Raw genomic sequence first — 22,254 nt, 5'->3', positions numbered from 1 at the left:
AATCCAGGGAAATTGCTTAAGGTCTGTAACAGACCCCTGTTAATTTTGTACTGCTGCTGTATGTAAAGCTGTACAGAAGCCTTTTATACAGGGTAGAAAAACGGTTGCATGTGTTTGAAAGAAATATTGACTGACTTAGAATTTTTATATAGTTAGTGCGATAAGCGTTTATCTCTTGTCCACAACAAAATTTCCCATGAGTTCAGGGAGAGTTTTTCAGCAGAAGTTGGATGCTTGAGCAGGGCATGACTGAGGAACGACACACTGCCCTTCCAGCCATCCAAATACACAGGGAGGATACACCTTTTATGTGGAGAGTGTGTAGTTGGAATGACATTTCTGCTGTGTTTCCTCAAAATACAGCTGCATGAGGAATAAAGGATATGACAGCTTCTTGGCACTCTCTGTCGCCTGTATTCACCCTCTTGAATGACCAAGCTTTATATAATGATAAATTAGTTAATAGCATTTTTATTGTGCAGGCAACCTATTTTTCTGCAGTAAGAATCCAGTGTCTCAGTGGTCATACAGAGGCCACCTCCCTAAAAATTACGCCGTTCTCTGACTCGTTCTAGGTCTCACAGTTCAGGCTAATCATTGACAGGGCTTTTACAATCACAGGCTTTTAGTGAAGCCTTGATAAGACGCTCCAGCAGTTCATGGCAAATGAAGACAGTCTGCACGGTGGCGACACCAGCAAATGAACAGACTTTTTTCAGTGTCAGTGCAAGAAATCTGACTTTTAACACTGGCACTATAAACAGGCATAATGTGTGGCCAACAGCTGGAGAGATTTGTTGCTATTTGGATGTTATTTTTTGTAAGAATAGTTACTGGGCTTGCTGGAGAAGGAAGATCCGTGTGGAAGAAGGACCCCCACTTCAGCCCTGTGAGTGAAACACAGATGTTTTTGTATGACACTTTCCCCAAAGACTTTCTCTGGGGTGTAGGGACAGGAGCTTTCCAGGTGGAAGGCAGCTGGAGGAAGGACAGGAAAGGCTCCTCCATCTGGGATCGCTTCATCCACTCGGAGTTAAGGGATGCTGACAGCACAGACACCTCCAGTGACAGTTACACTTTGTTGGACAAAGATTTGTCTGCTCTGGATTTTTTGGGAGTTACTTTTTACCAGTTTTCAATTTCATGGTCATGGCTTTTTCCCACTGGAGTGGTAGCAGCTCCCAATGAAGAAGGACTCCGGTATTATAACACACTTATTGACTCTCTGCTGTACAGAAATATTGACCCCGTGGTTACGCTGTACCACTGGGACCTGCCCTTGATGCTGCAAGAAAAATATGGGGGATGGCAAAATGAATCAATGATTGATATCTTCAATGACTATGCCACCTTTTGCTTCCAGACCTTTGGAGATCGTGTTAAGTATTGGATTACAATCCACAACCCATATTTAGTTGCTTGGCATGGGTATGGCACAGGCATTCATGCTCCTGGAGAGAGAGGGAAAATAACAACTGTCTACTCTGTAGGACACAATCTGATCAAGGTACAGTATAGCAGAGGTTTTACAAACTGATCTTGCACCGCCGTGGGAAATAATGGGAGGAATGAATCATGTAATCAATGTTTTCTAGAAAAATCAAGGATTGTGAAAACACCAAGAAATAACCCTTAGCTAAGGCAGTCTCTTTTTTAATCCTCATGTTTATTTTATTGTTTTTATCACAAAAGCTGACTCAGTAATTAGTTGTTTTAAAGTGCTTGTTTATTACTTTATTTGAATTAGGTTTTGACTACAAAATCTGGCTATTAAAGAGCATGATTTTCCTTCTTTATTCTTTCCACTCATTTAAACACATTGACATGAGTTTTTATTCAGCTACACTGAAGTGACGATTCTGTTAGGCTGAAATGAAATTTGTTTACATTTGCATGTTGGATCTATTCTACTAGCAATAGAGTATGTATATATAAATATGATTAGTCTTAGCTTAGTAAGATCATACTACAAAATGTCCTACTTTTAGTTTCATTGACCTCTGCACTGTGGCAGTTGTGTTGTTCTGAGGACTAATCACCATTTAAATAAAGGAGTGCTTTTATGTCATGTATCAATCATAAGCTGAAGCTAAGTTTCATAGAATCACAGGAAACAATATAACAAATGCTAAACCTCTGCTTTTTTGGACTTTGGTTTATTTTATTGTAAGAACAGTTTGAAAGTGGCTGGATTTTGTGTCTCTAGAAGAGGGCTGAAGAAATTTCTCTTTATTTGTTTACCAGTTGTAGTGGACTAAAGAAATTTAACATCTTAAAACCCAAATAATTGTCTGGCATAAGGAAAAAAAGCCATAAATTTTACAACTGATTGAAAAGATACATGCTTCTGGGAATGAATGCAGGTAGGTGACTAGGTAGCTAATGATCTTATTAAGGCTTTCCAACAAAGTAGGATTGGTCTGTCTTCACTGAGCCCCACAGCCCTATGTCGCTGGCTAGCACAAGGCACTGCAGATTCTGTATCACCTATGGCCTGTGCTTTTCTTCTGAGCCTTGCCTCCTTTTAAGGGAATCTACTTAGGAGACAGTCCTGCCTTTTACATGAGTCTTGCTGTTCAAGACCCATAAAGAGGGCTAGTGAACGCAGATGCAAAGGCTACTAAGCAGGGCACCTAGGGGAGCCACACAGGGAAAATAATCCATGGAAGAAGAATTCAAAATTTCAATTTAAAACCCATATTTGCATGTTACTAAGTATGCTTTTTATACAGAGGGCAATAATTACTTCAGATAATTTTAAAATTTTAAACCACCCTCTTAGAAATGTAGTTGCCTCCATCTCAAGAGCCCTTTTTTCCTTCACAAGGGCTGAGCTCCAGAGGCAGCTTCCAAAAAGAAGGGTTGCGACTCTGCTGACTGACATGGCATCTTTACCACACACCAAAAGGGCCTTGAACTGAAATATACTCTCCAAATAAGCCACATACACCTGCTCTTCTTTTAAAGTGATGTTTAATACCATCATCAGCAGACTCTGTATTCTAGCTTTTAGTGGTTTAAAAACCAAACAATTAAGCACAAAGTCAGAATAATTTTGTTAGCATTTTTTCAAATTCTAGTTTTCCTAAATGTTCTTGCTCTCCAGCACACTAAAATAACTCCATATACACCTTGCCTTGTTTTGTGTGCTCGTTTCTGAAACATTCAAGGACAATTCCTTGACTTTGATATACCTTAAGAATAGGAAAGTATTGGTCTTTCAAGTAAACTATTTGTGTAGGTACATGATAAATTACAGGATCAGAGTTTGAAAGACTATGAGAATATTTCAGGAAGGGAGGAGAATAATATTGTCTTGATTTTATTAAATTGACTTATCTAGCTTTTTTGCAGGGTTAATTCTAACTGACTTAGCACTCTCTGTGACTCTCAAGTCTGTGGAATAATTTCTATATTAATACCAGGAAAATATGCTGAAATTAATGTCATATGTATCTAGAATAAATACATGATATTGATCCTGCTTTCACTATGTACTTAGCCTTGACATTTGTCCTTGATCTAACATGGAAAGTGAAAGATTAGGGATTAAACTCTAACTGAAAAAAAAATCAGTCAAGATTTAGACCAAATAGCCAAACTGATGTATGATACAGCTTTTAAATTGATGGTTTCATACGTGGTCTCATCAAACATTATAACAACAGTTGGTTCCATTAACAATAGTTTGCACTTAGCAACACCTTCTGCCTGAGAATGTTAAGCTGCTTTGCAGATAATTAACAACTCAAAAAAGAATTATAGGGAAGGAAATGCTATTGTCCCTACTACCTCTGTAAAAACTCTCACTATAGACAAGTCTTTTTTTTTTTTTAGTACAGTTAACCCTCAGTGAGACATCAGTGACACATATGAATTTTGTGCTTTCTTGACTCATATTAAATGTACTTATTTGTGTTTGAGGTCTACTCCTGTAGAATTATACCTGTAGCTGCATTCTCTACTGTAGAAAATTCTTTTAGTAGCAACTATGCTTTCTTCTAATCAGTCTCTTGGAGGGTGTGTATTAATACAGTGAGTTGTCCCTGACTGTTTTTTACCTGTCAATATTTCATTCTGCTTCATTGGGGTTTGGCAGAGCGGTGCTCTGCTTCACCCAAGAAACGTGTGAAGGCTAAGATTTACCTGGCACTGTGCGTCATACAGCTGATTTAGCAGGGTTTCTCTTGTTGAGCAAAAGCAACCCTACACCTTTCACTGAACAGTGGTGTTAGTGCCTGCGTCTGGGAAAAAAAATATATAACCAGGTGAAAAATCACTAGGCGCAGAGAACAAAGGAAGCCTGGCCCCAGCACCAACCTCTGGGCAGACCTTCGGGAGAGGACAGTGAGGGCAAGGGAGAGGGTGGCACTGGCCACTTACCATTTGCTGAGACTGGTAAGAAACCCATTTTATAATATTTTGATTGTATCTTGCAGTTTGCCTCATGAATACAATTTTGCTGACTTCTCTTTTCAGCTACAGAACCTGCATTTCAAAGGTTAATGTCACTTTATCAGTATTTTCAAAGGCAGACCTTGAACAAATGTTACAAGCATGACCTTAGAAACCATAAACAACCAATACACAAAATTTCACAAATGGTAACTCTTCAGTACTCCCTAGCTTAATGAAATATCTACCTACAGATGTTAGGTCTTTTGGGTGTTCTTAAACTGTCAAGGCTGTGTGTTTGTAGATAAATTACCTGAAATTATTGTTAAAGGTAAATAATGCTGTTTGGCTTAGTAATGATGTCAGCCTAAGTCGGCACTCCGAGTGTTTCACAATGCTTCTTGATAGTTTTTTTCTGGGAGCAAACGGTTATTTTTCTTTCCAGCTTAAGAGTATAAAGCCACACTTTGGGAATAAGGTAAACCCTGAGTTACTCGACAACTCCTCAGCTGGAAGAGGTCATCTCCCCACCCCCCGTGTCAGGCCCTCTGACATGATTCACGCTGCGATCCAGTCACTGTTCTCTGACACCCTAGCTCTCCCCTCTTCCAATGGGACTCTGACAAATCTTGTGGTTCCTCAGTCTCCCATGTATTCCTTTTTTGTGTAAATTTTGACCACTGCACTCTATTTACCTAATTAACAACAGACATTTGAAGGTAGTTCTGTTGTGTGACAATGTCAAGCCTCCCAAAACATGATGATAATCAGAAAAATGGAATTAATATGTGATACAAGGTATGCTTGCATTGTCACTAACGCAAACAGCAAAACTGTCTGTCCTGGGGTAGTTGATATTTGGCTGATTATGAGTAGTAAAACATACCAGACCAAACAGATCTTATGAGATACTGCTGCCAGGTTTTCTTTTAAAACCAAAATGTTGTTGCTCTCTACTTAAAAAGAATAGGCTTTATGTGCTGTTGCGTGTACTGTAAGAAAAGTTGTTATTACTATAGCAACTTAAATAATGAACTAAAATCCTGGATCAAAATTACCACACAGAACTGTAATTTGGGTTCAAACTTTGCAGCTCGGTCCTTTTTCCAAGTTTTTACATTTAGGGACTCTGCAAAGAGTGAAAGCTCAACACTTGCTTAAAATGGGTTATTTTTTTAGTAATGTTTTATTTTTATTTTTGGTTTTGGTTAAATAAAACAAATGGAAATGTATATCGAGAAGAGGATGTGGTTTGATCAGAGTAAAACTAGGTAACACCCATAAGCACAGAGCCAACACTGACAAAGGAAACATCGTTTGAGAGGCATAATTTAGGGAATAATGGTAAAGATGGTTTAAAATTTTAACTGTACTAGCAATCACTGTTTGACAAAGAAGGACCTAGATGGGACTGTCTAGGTCATAGAGGTCAAAACAAACTGTTAATAGCTGTTTAGTCCCACAGTGTCCATGTAATAGCTGTTCACATCCCTGCTGGGACCTCTCGTGAAATTTAGACCTATGGTAAAAGGCAAGAGCCACAGCCCAGATGTGTCATAGGAACAAGGCACACGTGACACTGAGCATTGCTATCATCTGGAAGTGCCTTCCAGTGGAACAGTAATTGCCTGTTGCAGGGTAATTAGCGTGCCTTACCTGTTTGCTAATATTGCCATAGAAGTCTGCAGTGACACAGACGCAGCTGCCTGCCTGTCTAGCTGCTGACGCACACAGAGCTTTATTAGGGAGTTACAATTTAATGCTCTTTTTCTCTCATCAGGCTCATGCAAAAGTTTGGCATAACTACAAAAAGCGTTTTCAGCCGTATCAGAAGGGGGTGATGTCCATAGTGCTGGGGTCCCACTGGATCGAACCCAACAAATTGGAAGATGCTTTGGACGTTTCTAAGTGTCAGAAGTCTATGGAGAGAGTACTCGGGTGGTTTGCCAAACCCATCCATGGGGATGGCGATTACCCAGAAGAGCTGAAAAATGAATTCTCATTTTTGCCACGCTTTACTGAGGACGAGAAAAACTACGTAAAGGGAACAGCTGATTTCTTTGCATTTTCCTTTGGTCCTAATAATTTTAAACCCCCAAACACTCTACCAAAAATGGGACAAAATTTGTCACTCAATTTGAGGGAAGTACTGAACTGGATTAAACTGGAATATAACAGTCCTCGAATCCTGATTGCAGAGAATGGATGGTTCACTGACAGCCATGTGAAAACAGATGACACCACAGCCATCTACATGATGAAAAACTTCATTAATAAGGTTTTACAAGGTTTGTACACAAGTTAGTTGCTGCATTTTCAGAGAGCTTTTTAAGATCATTTGATATTTAGCTCTGTAAGGATTTAACAATTTTTTTTTTAAATAGAGACAATCACAATTAAGTTAATTATTAATTATTTATATTGCATGAGTACAAGTCATGGATTGGGATCTACTGGTGCTAGGTGTTGTACAAACACAGAAAAAAAAACATAGCCCCTGTCCCAGAAAGCTAAAGTCCAACATCTCTGTTTGATTTTAAAACTAAGTAAGTGCAAAAACTGAGTCAGAAATGAATGAAAACAAATTACTTTGTTATCACTTTTCACTGCTGGCAGCCCAACCATAAAACCTTCATGGAGGCACATACCTCAACAGCAGGAAAACAAGACAGTGACTACAGGCTGTCATTGTCATGCCAGGGTCCGTCTTCAATGTAAAGTGAGTGAAGGAAACCAGCAGGAGAAGGGCAATCATTCTCCAGGATTAGCACATACCAAGTAGAGATAATATGTTTTAAAGACACACTTTTAGTCTTGGTATTTGCTTTCATAAAGCCAGTGTACAGGGGCTTCATGCCTCTCTGAAGGCAAAAGATTTAATTTTGTATGAAATGTAAATGCTGTTAGTAGCTCAAGCCTCTGCAACACCAGTGTTTCTTTCCCCCCTCCCTCACCCAGTTTGTAGGCTTGGTGCTGGGAGAAGGATGGCTGCTGGTCCCAAAAGCCACCATCCCAGCAGGCTGCCCCACTGCAAATGCCACACTGCAGTGAAGGGATGGCTTGGATCTCTCTACAAAAACCTTTCTTATCCTCAGAAAAGGGAAAACACAAGTAATCATTTACTCCAACACCAAGTCAGGGAGTACTGTATCACAAACAAATATAATTAAACTCCAAATGAAGATTATTCAGATATATTTAAATTTGGTTCAAATTGTAAACTTCACGTAGTACAACTGTACAATACATCCTGCCTTTTCCAGATTTTGAAGAGGTGACATTCCAGTATTTAAGCTTTTTTCGGTGATGACCTGTGATAGGACAAGGGGTAATGGGTGCAAATTGGAGTATAGGAGGTTTAAGGTGAATATCAGGAAAAATTTTTTTCCTGTGAGGGTGCCGGAGCACTGGAACAGGCTGCCCAGAGAGGCTGTGGAGTCTCCTTCACTGGAGTCATTCAAACCCCGCCTGGACGCCTTCCTGTGTGATGTACTCTAGGTGACCCTGCTCTGGCAGGGGGGTTGGACTGGATGATCTTTGGAGGTCCCTTCCAACCCTTATGATTCTATGATTCTGTGATTCTATTTGGTTTATGGTATTTTAAATACTGCAGTGACACAGAAGGAAAGTCTAGATGCAGGCCTGGATTTGGAGGTGTGGAACAGGTAGATTTCTGGACACATACATAAGAAAATCCATAGTGTGTCCTTCTTTGAACCCTCTAGAGCAGACCTGGCTGTAACAGCCACCTGTGGATTCCTGCTTCCAAAATACTTGGTCAGTGTTCAACCAATAAATGCTTCTCAAGAAATGGCATCTACATTTTTATGTATGCAGAAACTTCAAACTCTACCTCAAAATACAGGATTATCTCTTAACTAATACATTTTTTATGAAGCAAACTTTAATTTGTCTGATCAATAATACTTGGAACATGTTTTCATATTTTTACTTGCAGAGAAGTCAGGTATAAATTTGCTGTTTGCAGCAAATTCGATTAGATCGCGTTAACCTCAAAACAGCATTTGTATAGGCCAAATTGTGATGGGATGGTGGCTGTTAAGAGGCACGTGACAGGATACAAGGAGCTATACTCGTCTGTGTGTGTGTTCAAGGAGAGTGCTGTAAACTTTGCACTGAATGTAACTCACAGCACCGTGAGTCATGAAAATATGCAACACGTAACACCACCGTTGCAGTGAAGTGACCTCAGTTAGGATAGGGAGGATGTGGTTGAAACTACAGCTTCTTTGCAGCGTGCATGTGCCTGTCAATGCTGAAACTATTACTTCTGCAGAAGAATTCCAAGGCTCCACCTATAGCAGACACAGAAATGCCTTGAGATCTCCTTGCATGAATGTCACCTCTTGTTCCTGCCCCCAGCCATCCCCTTGCAAATCCTTATTTTCTTATCCTCACTCTAGCATTCAGTGAGGACCCTGATTTCTGTTTCTGCCCTCTCCTTTCACTGTCACTACAGACAATGCTACAAACATACTCTCACACTCATCCACAGGATCTCTACCTGTCACTGCCTAACTATTAATTCTTCTTACTACAAAATATACATAAAATAGTGCTTTTTTTCCCTTACCCATTGAAACAACCAAAAATTCTCATCCAGGCATGCACCATTTTGAGTACCACAGTCGCTTTTGCCTTGACAATTAAATTTAGCCCACATCCATTCAATATGCTTCTAGGAAAAAAAAGAAAACACAAAAAAAACCCCACATTTTTCTCAGTTGTCACTTATGCTGTCCCTATATGTCTACATCCATTTGTTCAGCCTTCCTCACTGCAGACATGAAGTACTTATCTTTACTTGCAAGGTCTTTCTGGCCTATCTCTTTATCCTCTACATCATCCTCTACATCATCTCTCACCTCTGCAGTTTGCAATTGATATTTTCAGACATTTTTATACTTTCTCCCATGGTGTCTCTAATGTTTAGAAGTTATTTTTCTTTAAAATACATGGTATTGTATTGCTTCATTACAGTACTTCATCGTCTTACTGATATTCAGGACTTGTCTATCAGCTTCTCATGTACTTGCATGGCAAGCTCTTGGGCTTTCTGCTTTCTTCATCCAGCAGCAGCTGGACTAAGACAGGCAGTACTGCTGGGTACTTTGTTACTCTGCTGCATGAGTACAAGTACCATTCAAAACTGCCTCCTGGTGAAGCTGCAGCACAGTGTGACTAAGCCAAAGAAGTTCGGTGAAAATACAGAATTACACAAAGTGACGTGTCCTGAGAAAATCAGGCAATGCAATGCTGGGCAAGAATAGAGCTGTAGGTCAGAATACTTCATCGATTTCCTTTGGCTTACTCTCAGTGGACTACAGGTAAAATACAGCTGTCCATCTGGCTGTGTTGACGTCCTCAGTAACCTCACTTGGTCACTGCTTTAGCATGATATTCCAGCCCTTACAAGGTTAACATGAGGAGTTATCCTGCATTGTTTCCTAGCTTAAAGCTGGAGATAGGCAGCTAACATGACTGGCCATAGAGTCTGGACTTTTTCATCCAGGCTGCCAGCCAGCACACACTGTCAGTGGGTAACGAACATCGTTGTTAGTTGGTGTCCAGTGAGAAGCTGCTTTGGAAGTTCTGCTGCCCTTCCTGGTGAATGGGGTTCTACATCTGAGGAAGCAATAATTTTGTCATCTTTTAAATGTATTTTATGTAAAAGACTATGCGTATACTTCTTGACAAAGTGCAGATAGATTAGGATTGCCCATTCTGTGAGTAAATTCCAGCACTTCAGTCTCAGGGTTGATCAACCCAGGTTCTTCTAAAGTTGCTGCATGTCCTATACCAACACATTGAATTTTTCAATTTAGATGCTGAATAAACATTCCTCAATGTTAGAGCTTGGAGAGGTCTTTCAAATAGAGAGTTTTAATTTCATGACAAAAGCAATCACAAACTAGATCAACTGTTGCACCCTTAATTTTTAGTCATGATTCTTTATTCTTATTGCTGTACATATCACTTGCAAATCATCAAATGCAATTTAAAATCTGGTTGTTGCATAAAATTTCATGTTTGCTCAGAGCAGAAATAAAGCATCCTATAATAATTTCTTAAGGAACTAATGATGTACATTTTTTTTTATTAATAAATAAGATATATGTCCATCACAGTTTTGCAATGAATTACAGAGGGCAAATATTCCTATGGGTGTTGAGAAAACCCTCAGGATTCTCAAAGTGAATAGACTTTTCTCACAAATATCCCTTACATCTGTTAGAGTCCTAAATATAAGACTCATAGATGTTACTTTCTCTTACACAGCTATTAAATACGACAACATAGATGTGTTTGGTTACGCAGCCTGGTCACTCCTTGATGGCTTTGAATGGCAACATGCTTACAACATCAGGCGTGGATTATTTTATGTAAATTTCAAAAGTGAAAAAAAGGAAAGGATTCCCAAGTCGTCTGCACTTTATTATAAACAAATTATACAAGAAAATGGCTTCTGCCCACGGGAGTCTACCCCAAGCTTGCAGGCTCAGTTCTCCTGTGACTTCTCCTGGGGCATCACCGAGTCTGTTCTTAAGGTAAGAGTAAATTATTGGGAAGATTGCTGGAGGCAGAGCGATAAAGAGCTTTACTTTGTGAATAAATGACTGTGTACAGCACCTCGCGCTCAGGAATCTCAATGCACCCTGCAAAGAGAAGTTAAGCCTAGCCACAGTCACACAGGTTCAATTTTACCTACTTTACATGTTTTCAGGTGAGCTACTCACCGAGTGCTGGTGTGCTCCTGCAGCAGCAGACCCCACTGCAGAAGTCCTTCCAAGGCCCTCCCTCAGCTTCCCTCTGTTTCCTTCTCCATGTGGCACATCAGATCAGGAAATTTCAGACCAAGAAGCTGACCCTGACCAATTGTTCCTCGGTTATTTTTCAACCAGGGGGTTTCCCAATCCAGTGTGGCTTTAAGGATGCCTCTGACAGTGTGACAGAGAGGGTAGCACAGGGCAGGGACAAGGTGGTTATGCTGGTGGCTTCAGAGCTACCCACAGGCTCCAACTATCATCTAAAGTGTACTGAACAAGGCAGAAACAGACTCCTGGGTTGAGCATGGCTCTAAGGGCCATTTGCACAAGTGGGTAACAAGCCGTTCTTTAAACAGTCTTATACCACAGGCAAAGATAACCAGCATCAGCATATATGGCTTCTACCATCTGAGTTCACGTTTGAAAAAGATCATACCACCTTTTTTTCCAATCTGGTTCCTACAGCATCTATTTCTGCTTTAAATGAGGTAGATAAACTAACTGTATGTATGGCTGGTGTTGGGATATTCTGTCATTGCATACAGAAAGATATGACCAACATATCAATGACCAACATCAGCCTCAAAAAACAACAAGAAAACTGTAACTTCACCCATTATCTGACAAACATATGAAAAAAAAAGTAAAGCTTCTATGTACTTTGTTACTCATTCTGAAGAAATACACAGCATGCAGAAGTCCATTTTCTTAAGAAGAAAATCAGATTTAATCTTAAGTATTTTAAAGTTCACTATATTGTATTACAAATCTTACAAAAAGTATTTTAAAAAAATTGAAACAATTGTTAACTAGTGGAAAATAGTAAAGATATAAGTAATAATAAACACTACAAGCTGTTTGTGTGAGATGTTTGCATAGGCAGGACTACCAGTAAGACCAGGGAACACTATGCCACAGTTTCACAAGGCTGATCTCAGCAGCAGTGCCAAAAATATTCCATGCCTACCTCATATACACATGGTGCTTGTCCTACCACCCCACTCTCCTGCCAGCTGCCCGGGAAGCGCTGTTTGCATGACCACAGGCTGAACTCTATCTAGGAGATGTATTTGTGTGAAAATGTATGTCTTGCAGGCTGGTGGCAGGGCAAATGTCAGCATGTAGCTGAACAGGAAGGAGAGTGACATTTTAGTGCTCTCTAGAGATGAAGGAATAGAATGGGTAAAGACAACCACGAGCACAAAGCCCATATAGATGAGCCTGTTATCCTCTTCCCTTCAGAGCATCTAAGCAGACCTTCTGACATCCAGCACTAATCCTACAGCCAAACACATGCACAAATTCAGACCGTGAGCAGGCATTCATTTCATTAAACCCCATTGTAACGTAGCATTTTTATTTTCACAGGCAGAATCCATGGCTTCCTCACCACAGTTCTGCGACTCTAGCCTGTACCTCTGGAACATCACAGGTGATGGGCTCCTGCACAAAGTTAAAGGGGTGAAGCTAAAAACCCGACCAGCACAGTGCACGGATTTTGTCAGTATTAAAAAGCAACTTGACCTCCTGGAAAAAATTAAAGTCACTCATTACAGATTTGCACTTGACTGGTCACTAATTTTACCCAAAGGAGATTTATCAGTGGTCAACAGGCAAGTTCTTAGGTATTACAGATGTGTGATTAGCGAACTACTAAAACTCAACGTTCAACCCATGGTCACCTTGTATTACCCAACTCACGCCTACCTGGGCCTGCCGGGTCCTCTGCTGCAGACAGGAGGGTGGTTGAACCAGTCTACTGCTTACGCTTTTCAAGACTACGCAGCTTTATGTTTTCGCGAGCTTGGGGATTTGGTTAAACTTTGGATTACAATAAATGAGCCTAACCGACTAAGTGATGTCTACAACAGGAGCGGCAATGACACGTATCGAGCAGCACACAACTTGTTAATAGCACATGCCATGGCCTGGAGAACATACGACGGGCAGCACCGGCCCCTTCAGCACGGCAAAGTGTCCCTGGCCCTGCACTCGGACTGGGCCGAGCCCGCCAACCCCTATTTGGAATCTCATTCAAAAGCGGCCGACAGATTTCTCCAGTTTGAAATAGGCTGGTTTGCCGATCCCATATTTAAGACTGGGGACTACCCAGCTGCTATGAGGGAATACATAGGCTTTAAAAGAAGAAAAGGCCTCTCGTTCTCTTCGTTGCCATCTTTCACAAGTGAGGAAAAGCAGCTTATCAAAGGCGCTGCTGACTTTTACGCACTGAATCATTTCACCACCAGATTTGTGATTCACGAGCCTCAGAATGGGAGCCAGTATGAATTTGACCGTGACATTCAGTTTCTGCAGGATATCACCTGCCTGAGCTCCCCGTCTCGTCTGGCAGTGGTGCCTTGGGGATTGCGCAAAGTTCTCCAGTGGATTAAAAAAACCTACGGTGACATTGATATTTACATCACAGCAAATGGAATAGATGACCAGTCCTTAGACAATGATGAACTTCGAAATTATTACTTGGGAGCGTACATACAAGAGGTATTAAAAGGTGAGTATATGATAGATCCAAGTTCCCCAGAGCCATTTCCATGGCACAAGCACAGGCATCCCTTAAGCATGCACCTAAGACTTACCCTAGCCAGAGCAAATAGCTCTGGCTGAGATGCAGGAGCTAGCCACCAGCATTCAGGCCCCTGAGGAGACTGGTTCTGCAGTCATGCTCAGGGCAGATACCATACAAAGAAATGACACCAAGCCCCCTCACATAAAATGCAGCCACAGCTGCTTCCAGTTTAAACCATGTGAGCAATCATGTGGGCATGCGTATACAGCAAAATAGTTACTTGAGTTAGTAGGAGATGGCACTTCAGACCAACAGCTCCCAAGAGACAACTCATTTTAACTTTCAGATACCACGACAATTTGTAGTACTCACTAAAAGATACCCACAATTAACAATGTTCTTGCTCAGTCTGGGTCACATCCCCAACTATGGTCTCTGCTTACATGTGAATGGGAGAGACATTTACTCACCAGAGATTGCTATTTATAATTTCATTGAAGGATTTTCACCCAGCACTTGGGTGCAGCAGTGTAACATGCAGTCACATGGGGCTGAGCAGCTGGGTTTGGAGCAGGGCAGGAACTTTCAGAAAGCTCCTCTCATGGCACAGATAAGCAGCTGGTTCCCTTGAGGCTCTGCAGTGGGCTTTGGTAAAGAGCAGCACCTGGCTTTTCCCCAGAAAGCAAGCTCACAGCTCTAACATCGTTCAAATCTAGCTTTTGCAGGATAGGTCCAGAAAATTCTCAAATTATGAATTTTTTTTTTTTAATAATGATAAACTGTTTCTACTTAATTGAGACAGCTGAGTATTATTAGAAGCAATAAGTGTAAAGAAATATTTTAGGATGCAATTATACTTTTTTAATTGGTAGACTATAATTTGAAATCTGAATTCATTACCAGAAAGTTTGCAGGTCATACAAGATTTATGAATCATTTGGGTTTTGTTTTGTTGGGTTTTTTTTGTTTGTTTGTTTGTTTGTTTGTTTTTTCCTTTCTCAGCATACCACATTGATAAAGTTGAGATTAAAGGCTACTATGCATTTAAGCTTACTGAAGAAAAATCCAAGCCCAGATTTGGATTCTTCACCTCAGATTCAAAAGGAAAGCCTTCAATAAAATTTTACAATAACCTGATAAGCAACAACGGTTTTCCTGCCAACTATTCAGTCTGCAATCCCTCCGAACAAGAAAAGCAGTGTAGCTTCTGCATGTTTATTTCTCAGAAGAAGTCATTAATATTCTTCACCTGCTGCCTTTTCTCCACCCTTATCTTGCTTTTAACCATGATTGTTTTTCACAAAAGAAAAAGAAGAAAACGTATTAAGGCAAAAAGCATCCGCTGCCTCTGTGTTTCATTTTAGAAAGGGGGCACAAGCCCACTTGCAGCGAGTTCCACCACCATGTTCTGCAGAGGACGAGGCAGATCAGACAACTGTAGCAAAGCACTATGCGAGTCACTCCAGTCACACCCCCCAGCATTTCCCTCAAAAACAGAAGGGAATCGTATGCACAGGAACAAAAGCTACGATGACATTTGTTTCTGTTGAAACTACTTCTATCCTCCTACTGTATGTACAAGAAGATAAAGTCATCCATTTAAAAAAAAAAAAAAAAAAAAAGAACATTTTATGATTCTCCTGTGCCTCAGAATAATCTTTCAAACAGTTTGACTTGAAAAGCAGTACTACGCTGTGAGGACTGATACGCACTTTTCTGTGAACTTCGGGACCAAAGCATCTTGGGATGTATATTCACGTTATGAATGTTGTTCAGCATGAAACTGCAGTTGCCATGGTTTACAAATAAAAGTGTTATTAAATCCCACAAGCTTGCAACTGAAAGTACAACACCAAGAATGAAATGTCCTGGGCCAGCTTCTGAAGATACATTTAAAATAACAAATCCAAAATAATTAACTCTGTTATCAACCAACACACCTGACATCTCTGACATGCTGGGTGAAGCAGACAGACATTAACATATTAAGCAAATGTAACTGGACCCACAGGAGACAAAGCAAAATAATATACAATATTTCATCTCCCAGATCGGGCAGCTGTAAAAACTTTACTGTAACACCATGTAATAATAATTATTTAACCACTAAAGAGAGTGATAAATATAATTCTAAACTGCACTTTTTCATAGAAATACATATAAGATTATCTTAGTTCTAGTCGAGTGCCATTACGAGGTAGTTACCTCCATCTGGAGGTCCCAAAACAGATAAATGCACTTTACCTGTACCCCAGCTCATCTGGAGAGATGAAGCACATAAACACATTGTCCTTTCCAATTGGATCCAAACACATGAGGTAGCATCAAACACAATCCCAAACTCGCAATACTTGACCAAAGCTTCAATCTCGGTTCTTAAATGCATAACCCAAGGACAACTGGATAGTTATCACTCATGGCAACCATTTCATGACACGGCTCTTCTTGACTTTTTGTGTTGAGGGGTTGCAGACACTTTTGGAAGACCCCTTTAGCTGCACAGCCTGAATGGCACAAGAACCCAGCCTAGGAACAATAAGCAGGCCCCATCTGCAAAGCTGTGCGCCACTGCTTCCCCAGGCTGAGACACTGCTGCCGACCATACACCCCTGCTGAAGGCACCAGACTCCTGCAGGTGGGCACTTCTGGCAGCTCTCTGACTTCCTAGCCACAGCTTTAACCATTTGTTGCTACATATGGCAGAAAATCCTGGGAGAGGACAGAAACAATCTTTTTTCAAACTTGAATGTAACAAGTGACAATATGGATTTTACCATAGCACACAACCCAGTTCAATGGTGCTACATGTCACGATGAGTAACCAAGACAGAGCCATATCCTCAGGTGACATAAACCACTGTTGGTGAAACTCAGCAATAAGCTCTGCCTGAACTCCAAGTCAAGTCCTCAGTTTTCCTGATTGAGCAATAAAGCTAAAGCAACATATTTTCAGACTACTACTACTTCTATCTCTGTATTTAAATAGTCTTACTCCAGTTTTGGCTTTACTGTTTCAGATTCTGTCATCATGTCAAAAGATTAGGGTTGGGCTGTCCACTAGATGAATGACAGATGCTCTCTCTTGACCCCTCCCCCTTCCAAAAGGTAAAGAGAAGGAGTAAGGAAGAGACTTATAGGTTGGAAAACTACAGCAGCTTTAATGAAAATCAAGATAATGGCTTGGGTTGGAAAGGACTCTAGAAAATCATCTAATACAACCTCCCTGTCATGTACAGAGACCTCTCAACTACACTAAACAGTAATAATAAAAGAAGCATATAAAGATATATACAAAACCAGTACCACACCCTCACCTGCAATTATGTCACTGTCACCACTAATGCTGTGTGCAGGCACTGGGGAAGTCCCAGACAGGACCCTGGGACAGATGGGAACCAGATTCAGGAGTTGGATCTGGATTCAAGAACACAGAGATTGAGATTGAACACAGAACAGACAAGAGTCCTCCCTGGACACCACCCACTGAAAAACAGCTTGATACTTCAGATCCGTCAGCTTTATCCTGAATATGACACATATAGGATGGAACACCTTGTGGGTCAGGTTATGGTCACCTGTCTTGTCTGCTCCCCCCGAAGAGTGGAGCCTTTTACTTTCTGCACTCCTGAGGCTTCCAAACCATCAGGCTCCATTAAAGTCTGAATGTTCTCAGAGACTGGTAAAGCAACAGACAGTGCCAACATTATTGTCACAGGGTAACGTACAATCTGCTTCTCAATCTGCTTCTCCAAAGCCCTTCAACAGGTTCACACAATCATAACTTAGATCTTAAAAAAAAAAGAGGCCAAGATATGAAATACGGTTTATTTTATTAAACCGCTTATGGTGTTCAGGTTTTGCATCAGATTCTTCAAGCCGGTAGTTGCTGACATAATGGTGGTTTGTTCCAGAATCCAGACAACTGTAAAAAAAAAAAAAATAATTAAGAGCTTTTAGAAAGATTTTAGCACTGAAAACATCTTATAGACATGTGATGGGTTAATTTATCTGATTCTTTTAAAGTAAGACAGATGTTAATAGCTCAAATAATTTCCTCTTATTTTCTTCAGACAAGATGTCTTCAAACACAATAGATCATGACTGTTTAATAAGCTGGTAACAAGTTGTTCCATCTCTCAAGGAACTTGGAACAGCACTGAAAATAATTTTGCCAGTACCTTGCAAGTCTCTTGATATCTGGCTGGTGACAAAAACATTTTTAGTTCATGCAACTCACTTCACCTGTATCCCTTGTCTCAAGCTTAGCTTCAGAAGGGACACAACATTTCTTTTATTTGCAAGTCAGGCTGTCTTACCCTGCACAAGTGTTCTGCACCACATACGGAACCATACATAGCAAAAATGCATCAAATTCATTTTGCAGTTCAAGTTCTTAAGTTATCCCCAAATCCTTCTGCTCCACTTATTTAACAAAGTAACATATGTTACATACACAACATAAATAGTTGTCATTGTTAAACTGACCTGTGTTTACAAGCATTTACCCACAAACTATGTAGGGGACTTTTACATATGTATCAGGAGCTCATCACTTTTTTAGTGAACTCAGCATTCAACCATGAAGAACGTTAATCTACGAAAGTCTTCTCTGTAAAGAGCTGTAAACCAGCCTGTCATGCTAGGTCACGGATGGTTCTGAACTCCCAGCCACCACCATCACCAGCACGCAGAGTGTAGAATGAGGCGCCTCAGAGTTAGAGACTTCTCCATACAGCAGCACAATACCAGGCTGACGAGAGATGGGAAGCTGCTATCCAGAGACTTGGCAAAATCTGAGTTTCATGATGCCTTTGACAAGCACAACCGAGTCCCTGTTGGGAACTTGCTTAACCACAGCCTTGCTGAAGTAGCTAAACCTTGTTAAGTCCCCAGATAAAGCAGCCATCTCTATGTGGCAGATGGAGAATCTGTGTTAAGATGACACCAACCTATCAAAGAGCTTTACTCATCTGCCTGCTGTACTGTTCCTTTCTCGGAGACATAGATACCATCCAGGAACTTCCTGATATCCTTGTTCTTGACTGTTGTGGCTTGCTGGATCAAGGCAGCTGCAGACAAAGCAAGACCATCAGCACAAAGCAAGAAGCCCAAGCCAACTCATAGTCTCTGATTCTCTCCAGCATTTCAACTAATGAATGAATCTCATCTGAAATCAACCTGAAATCACATCAGTTCTAATGAAAATAGAATGAGTTTCACTGAGCCCACCCTGGCAGCTCAGGGCAGCAACAGTTTATGATTGCATGCTTGTGCAACTGGAAGCCTGAAATGTCAGATGCCATAAAGGTCACCAATACTGACTCAACAAAATAAACTTCTGTGGACTTGTAAAAATACCTTTAAGCTTAGAAAAAGCACAAATAAATGTGAAAAGCAATTACCATGACTAGAGGGGAAAAAAAAAAAAAAAACAACAAAAACACACTAAATTGAGCTGGTTTTTATCTCAGGGTTTGAGAAAAATGACAGCGGCAGTTTGCTAGCTGACATCTTCAGATAAAAGCAGCCATATCATTCTCTCTGCCTGTGCATCTACTTCACACACCTGAATTGGAAACCAATTCAATGTCATTTCCTTCAAGGATCAGCTCATCTTTCTGGGCTTGAGATACTGCACAGGAAACACCTACAGAAAGGAAAACAAAGATCTTCATTGTTGGTGAAGATGTTCACTGCCCTAAAGAAACAATACTTGTGTCCTGTCCCAATTTACATATCCAGAAAGCAGTATCCTAGATATTAATTAGCTTACACAATTTTCTGAGTCTTCCAAAGGCCTTCCAGAACTGTCCTCCCTCAGAGTGTCAGAAATCAAAGATTAGTTGAAGTGATGCTCTACATTAAAAGCAAGTAAGTGATGCTCCTACTCAGATGTTACAGCATTGATCACCAACCCTGGGCTTTTGGCCAGCACAGCTCTGTCAGCTAGGTGGTGCCATCTTCCACCTTCTCATGTTCGTTAAGGTAAAACTGGAGTCACTCCATCAAGAGTCATAAAATAGAAAGCCCCATCCCCTGACAGGTCAAGCGCCATGCTTATACCAGCAGTGCACCCGATATAAGGGGCAGACACCAGGACACAAGAATCTAGCAGCAACCTTTTGTTTGCAAGGATACTAACACAAGGAAGTGTTTACAGTTTGCTCTATCAGCACTTCACTATCTTTGAAGTAAATCCCAACTTAAAAAAAATCAAATGCAATAATCAAACCCACCCTTAAATATCCCACAGGAAATTAAAGTCAAAGCCACTGTCAGTAACTCCACACTATCTGCTAGAGGTTTTGGACAAGTCCAATGCTTTCACACTAAATATCCATACCTGTATCTTCACCAAAAGGGGAACAATCAAAAAAAAATGGATATGTAAAGTCTTACTACAGTCTTTAACTGCATTTATGACACGTCTCCTTCTTTCAGAAGTTTAACAAGCCAAATCAAATGTTTACTGTTACGGCATTTTACTAACACTTCAAGCCTGTAAGATGTAAAACCAGCAAGTAAGATGGTCATTTTGAAGTTTATCACACACACTTCTAAACAATCAGGAAGTTCAAAATACAACACCACTTCAAAGACCAAAAATAGGATGCAGTGGTAAAAACATACAATCTATTTGATATATGTGATATGTACGTTGTATCACATACAATGTTTAAAACAGCAACAGAAATCTAAAATCGAGCGCTTCCAGCTTACCAACTACAAACACTGGCAAGATGTCACCACCATGAAAGTAAACACTGGGCTCCTTCTAGCAGTAACTAGCTCCAACCTAGTTATTAGTTGGCAACCATTACTAAAAATAACTTTGAAAAGCATTACTAACTCTAAATTGAAACAGTGGCAAAGGTATCACAAGACGACAACCTCCAGGAGGCAAATGCTGCTTGGGCAGCGACCCCCCATCTCCTGTGTCGGCGGCAGTCCCCAGGAGACCAGCCCGAGCTCACCTGGCCGCATGCGCACCCTGCGGATGTACTTCTCCCCCAGGAAGTTCCGGATCTCCACCAGCGACCCGTTCTCCTGTATGACCACGTTGATGGGGAAGTGCGCGTACACCGACCGCATCTTGTAACGGAAGCCCTGCGACAGAGGACACCGGCAGGCGCTCAGAGCACAGCACACCCAGAAGCTGAAACAGAGGTGTTACACACCAAAAACGAGGGCAAGACACGGAGCCCAGGAGACGTGCTTTCTTCTGCCAGCAGAACTTGTCTGACAGCAAGCGCAGGGAAAGAAACATAGCAAGAAAGCTACCACTTGGATGCTCAGAAAAGCGCTATCTGAGGCAAAAAGCTCTTTATTGTTGTACCAAACCGGACAGTGGTTATGCCATTCCAGAATACAACTCACCAGCGTGACACCCTTTATCATGTTCTGTACATGGCTGCAAATGGTGCGAACTGTTGCCAGCTCCTTTCTGTTACCCCACCACTTGTCAACACGCAGCTGAGTTAAAGAAAACAAGGCAAATTAACAAAGCTTTCCCCTACGCTTCACAGCTAGAAACTAAACATTTCTAGGACAAGCTGAGAGTGAGAAGTTCAGGAAAACTACTTAAAAAGTCATCCTAACAGAAGCACAAAGGTATTCTTTGAAAGACTATTACATTACAGGTCCACCTAGCTCAAGCCTTCCAAGTCCTAACCCCAAGGTGTACGTGCATTTTCTTCCTCATGTCTCACAAGTTTTCCAAGAAGCCAGCAAAGATATTCGCACATCTTCAGCTGAAAGACTTTCTATCAAATGCTAAGCACTGGACAGGGTGTTATAAAGTCAGTCGCCCACACATCATTGGTCAACTTTTTAACAAAATGCTGCATGTGGGTCCAGCATTTTAATGAAACACTAGGTGCTCACGAGAAAGCAGCTGAGATCAGCCACTCTTCCTGACTCAACTTCCCAGTGCTGGAAATTAAGCATAGAGATTTAGTTTCATACAGCTAAAACTAGTCAGTTTATAAAACACAGCATATAATAATCAATCCTTTCTCTAATAAACATCTGACCATCACTAGAAAACAAAATCAATCAACTAATTCACTAAAACATATCACAGAACTTCCAACAATCCCACAGTTCCCAAGTAAGTCCCAAAGTTCTAGGAGCCCAGGCTTTTTCAGACAACACAAGAAAAAAGCGAAGAACGAAGTGACCTACCCACAGATAACAAGACCAGCTACAAGTTTGGACTCGATCTCCTACACCACCACCAAGTTTTAAAACCAGCTGTAAAGCCACCCTGCGTCTCTGCAGCGCTCACCTTCTTGTGCTTCTTTCCCAGGAGGGACAGCTCCACGTTGATGTGGTTAAAATCCCGCCGCAGGGTGCCCCTGGGGCCCTTGACAATGACGGTCCGGCCCTTCAGCGAGACGCTGACTGCAAATCAGAGGCAGACGCACGTTACCCGGTGGCGGAGGCAACGCCGCCGGACGCCCTCGGACCGCGCTGGCGGACGTACCTTGCTCGGGGATGTCCACGGTCTGGTTGCTGAGGATGGTCTTCATCCTGCAAAGGACA

The 22,254-nt window shown here is 41.1% G+C and overlaps 2 protein-coding genes across 2 annotated transcripts; one reads left to right on the top strand and one right to left on the bottom strand.

The window, feature by feature from the left end:
- The first annotated feature begins 769 nt into the window (after positions 1 to 769).
- KLB (klotho beta) lies at positions 770 to 15,095 on the top strand. Its single transcript, XM_008935308.1, has 5 exons — positions 770 to 1,507; positions 6,176 to 6,683; positions 10,696 to 10,964; positions 12,552 to 13,695; positions 14,713 to 15,095. Exons 1-5 carry the CDS (start codon positions 770 to 772, stop codon positions 15,072 to 15,074), a joined length of 3,021 nt encoding a protein of 1,006 aa, XP_008933556.1. The 3' UTR covers positions 15,075 to 15,095.
- Positions 15,096 to 18,655: 3,560 nt separating this feature from the next.
- Positions 18,656 to 22,248, bottom strand: RPL9 (ribosomal protein L9). The gene is made up of 6 exons (XM_008935297.1): positions 22,196 to 22,248; positions 21,998 to 22,113; positions 21,088 to 21,183; positions 20,685 to 20,817; positions 19,277 to 19,357; positions 18,656 to 18,779 (listed from the first exon to the last, which is right to left on the bottom strand). Exons 1-6 carry the CDS (start codon positions 22,239 to 22,241, stop codon positions 18,673 to 18,675), a joined length of 579 nt encoding a protein of 192 aa, XP_008933545.1. The 5' UTR covers positions 22,242 to 22,248; the 3' UTR covers positions 18,656 to 18,672.
- Between the last annotated feature and the right edge of the window lie 6 nt (positions 22,249 to 22,254).

Source organism: Merops nubicus, unplaced genomic scaffold (assembly GCF_000691845.1).
Source record: "Merops nubicus isolate BGI_N331 unplaced genomic scaffold, ASM69184v1 Scaffold45120, whole genome shotgun sequence".
NCBI classification, from domain to species: domain Eukaryota; kingdom Metazoa; phylum Chordata; class Aves; order Coraciiformes; family Meropidae; genus Merops; species Merops nubicus.
The sequence above is the reverse complement of the archived record's forward strand: the minus strand, read 5'-3'. Positions and strand labels throughout refer to the sequence as shown.

Bases quoted from the DNA above. Each gene is read 5' to 3' on its own strand.
- KLB (XM_008935308.1), top strand. From the start codon at position 770: ATGTGTGGCCAACAGCTGGAGAGATTTGTTGCTATTTGGATGTTATTT. The intron at 1,508-6,175 runs GTACAGTATAGC...TTCTCTCATCAG, and splicing joins TAGGACACAATCTGATCAAG to GCTCATGCAAAAGTTTGGCA. The intron at 10,965-12,551 runs GTAAGAGTAAAT...TTATTTTCACAG, and splicing joins TCACCGAGTCTGTTCTTAAG to GCAGAATCCATGGCTTCCTC.
- RPL9 (XM_008935297.1), bottom strand. From the start codon at position 22,241: ATGAAGACCATCCTCAGCAACCAGACCGTGGACATCCCCGAGCAAG. The intron at 20,818-21,087 runs GTGAGTTGTATT...CCTCTGTCGCAG, and splicing joins TGATAAAGGGTGTCACGCTG to GGCTTCCGTTACAAGATGCG. The intron at 19,358-20,684 runs GTGAGCTCGGGC...TCCTTTCTGTAG, and splicing joins CAGGGTGCGCATGCGGCCAG to GTGTTTCCTGTGCAGTATCT.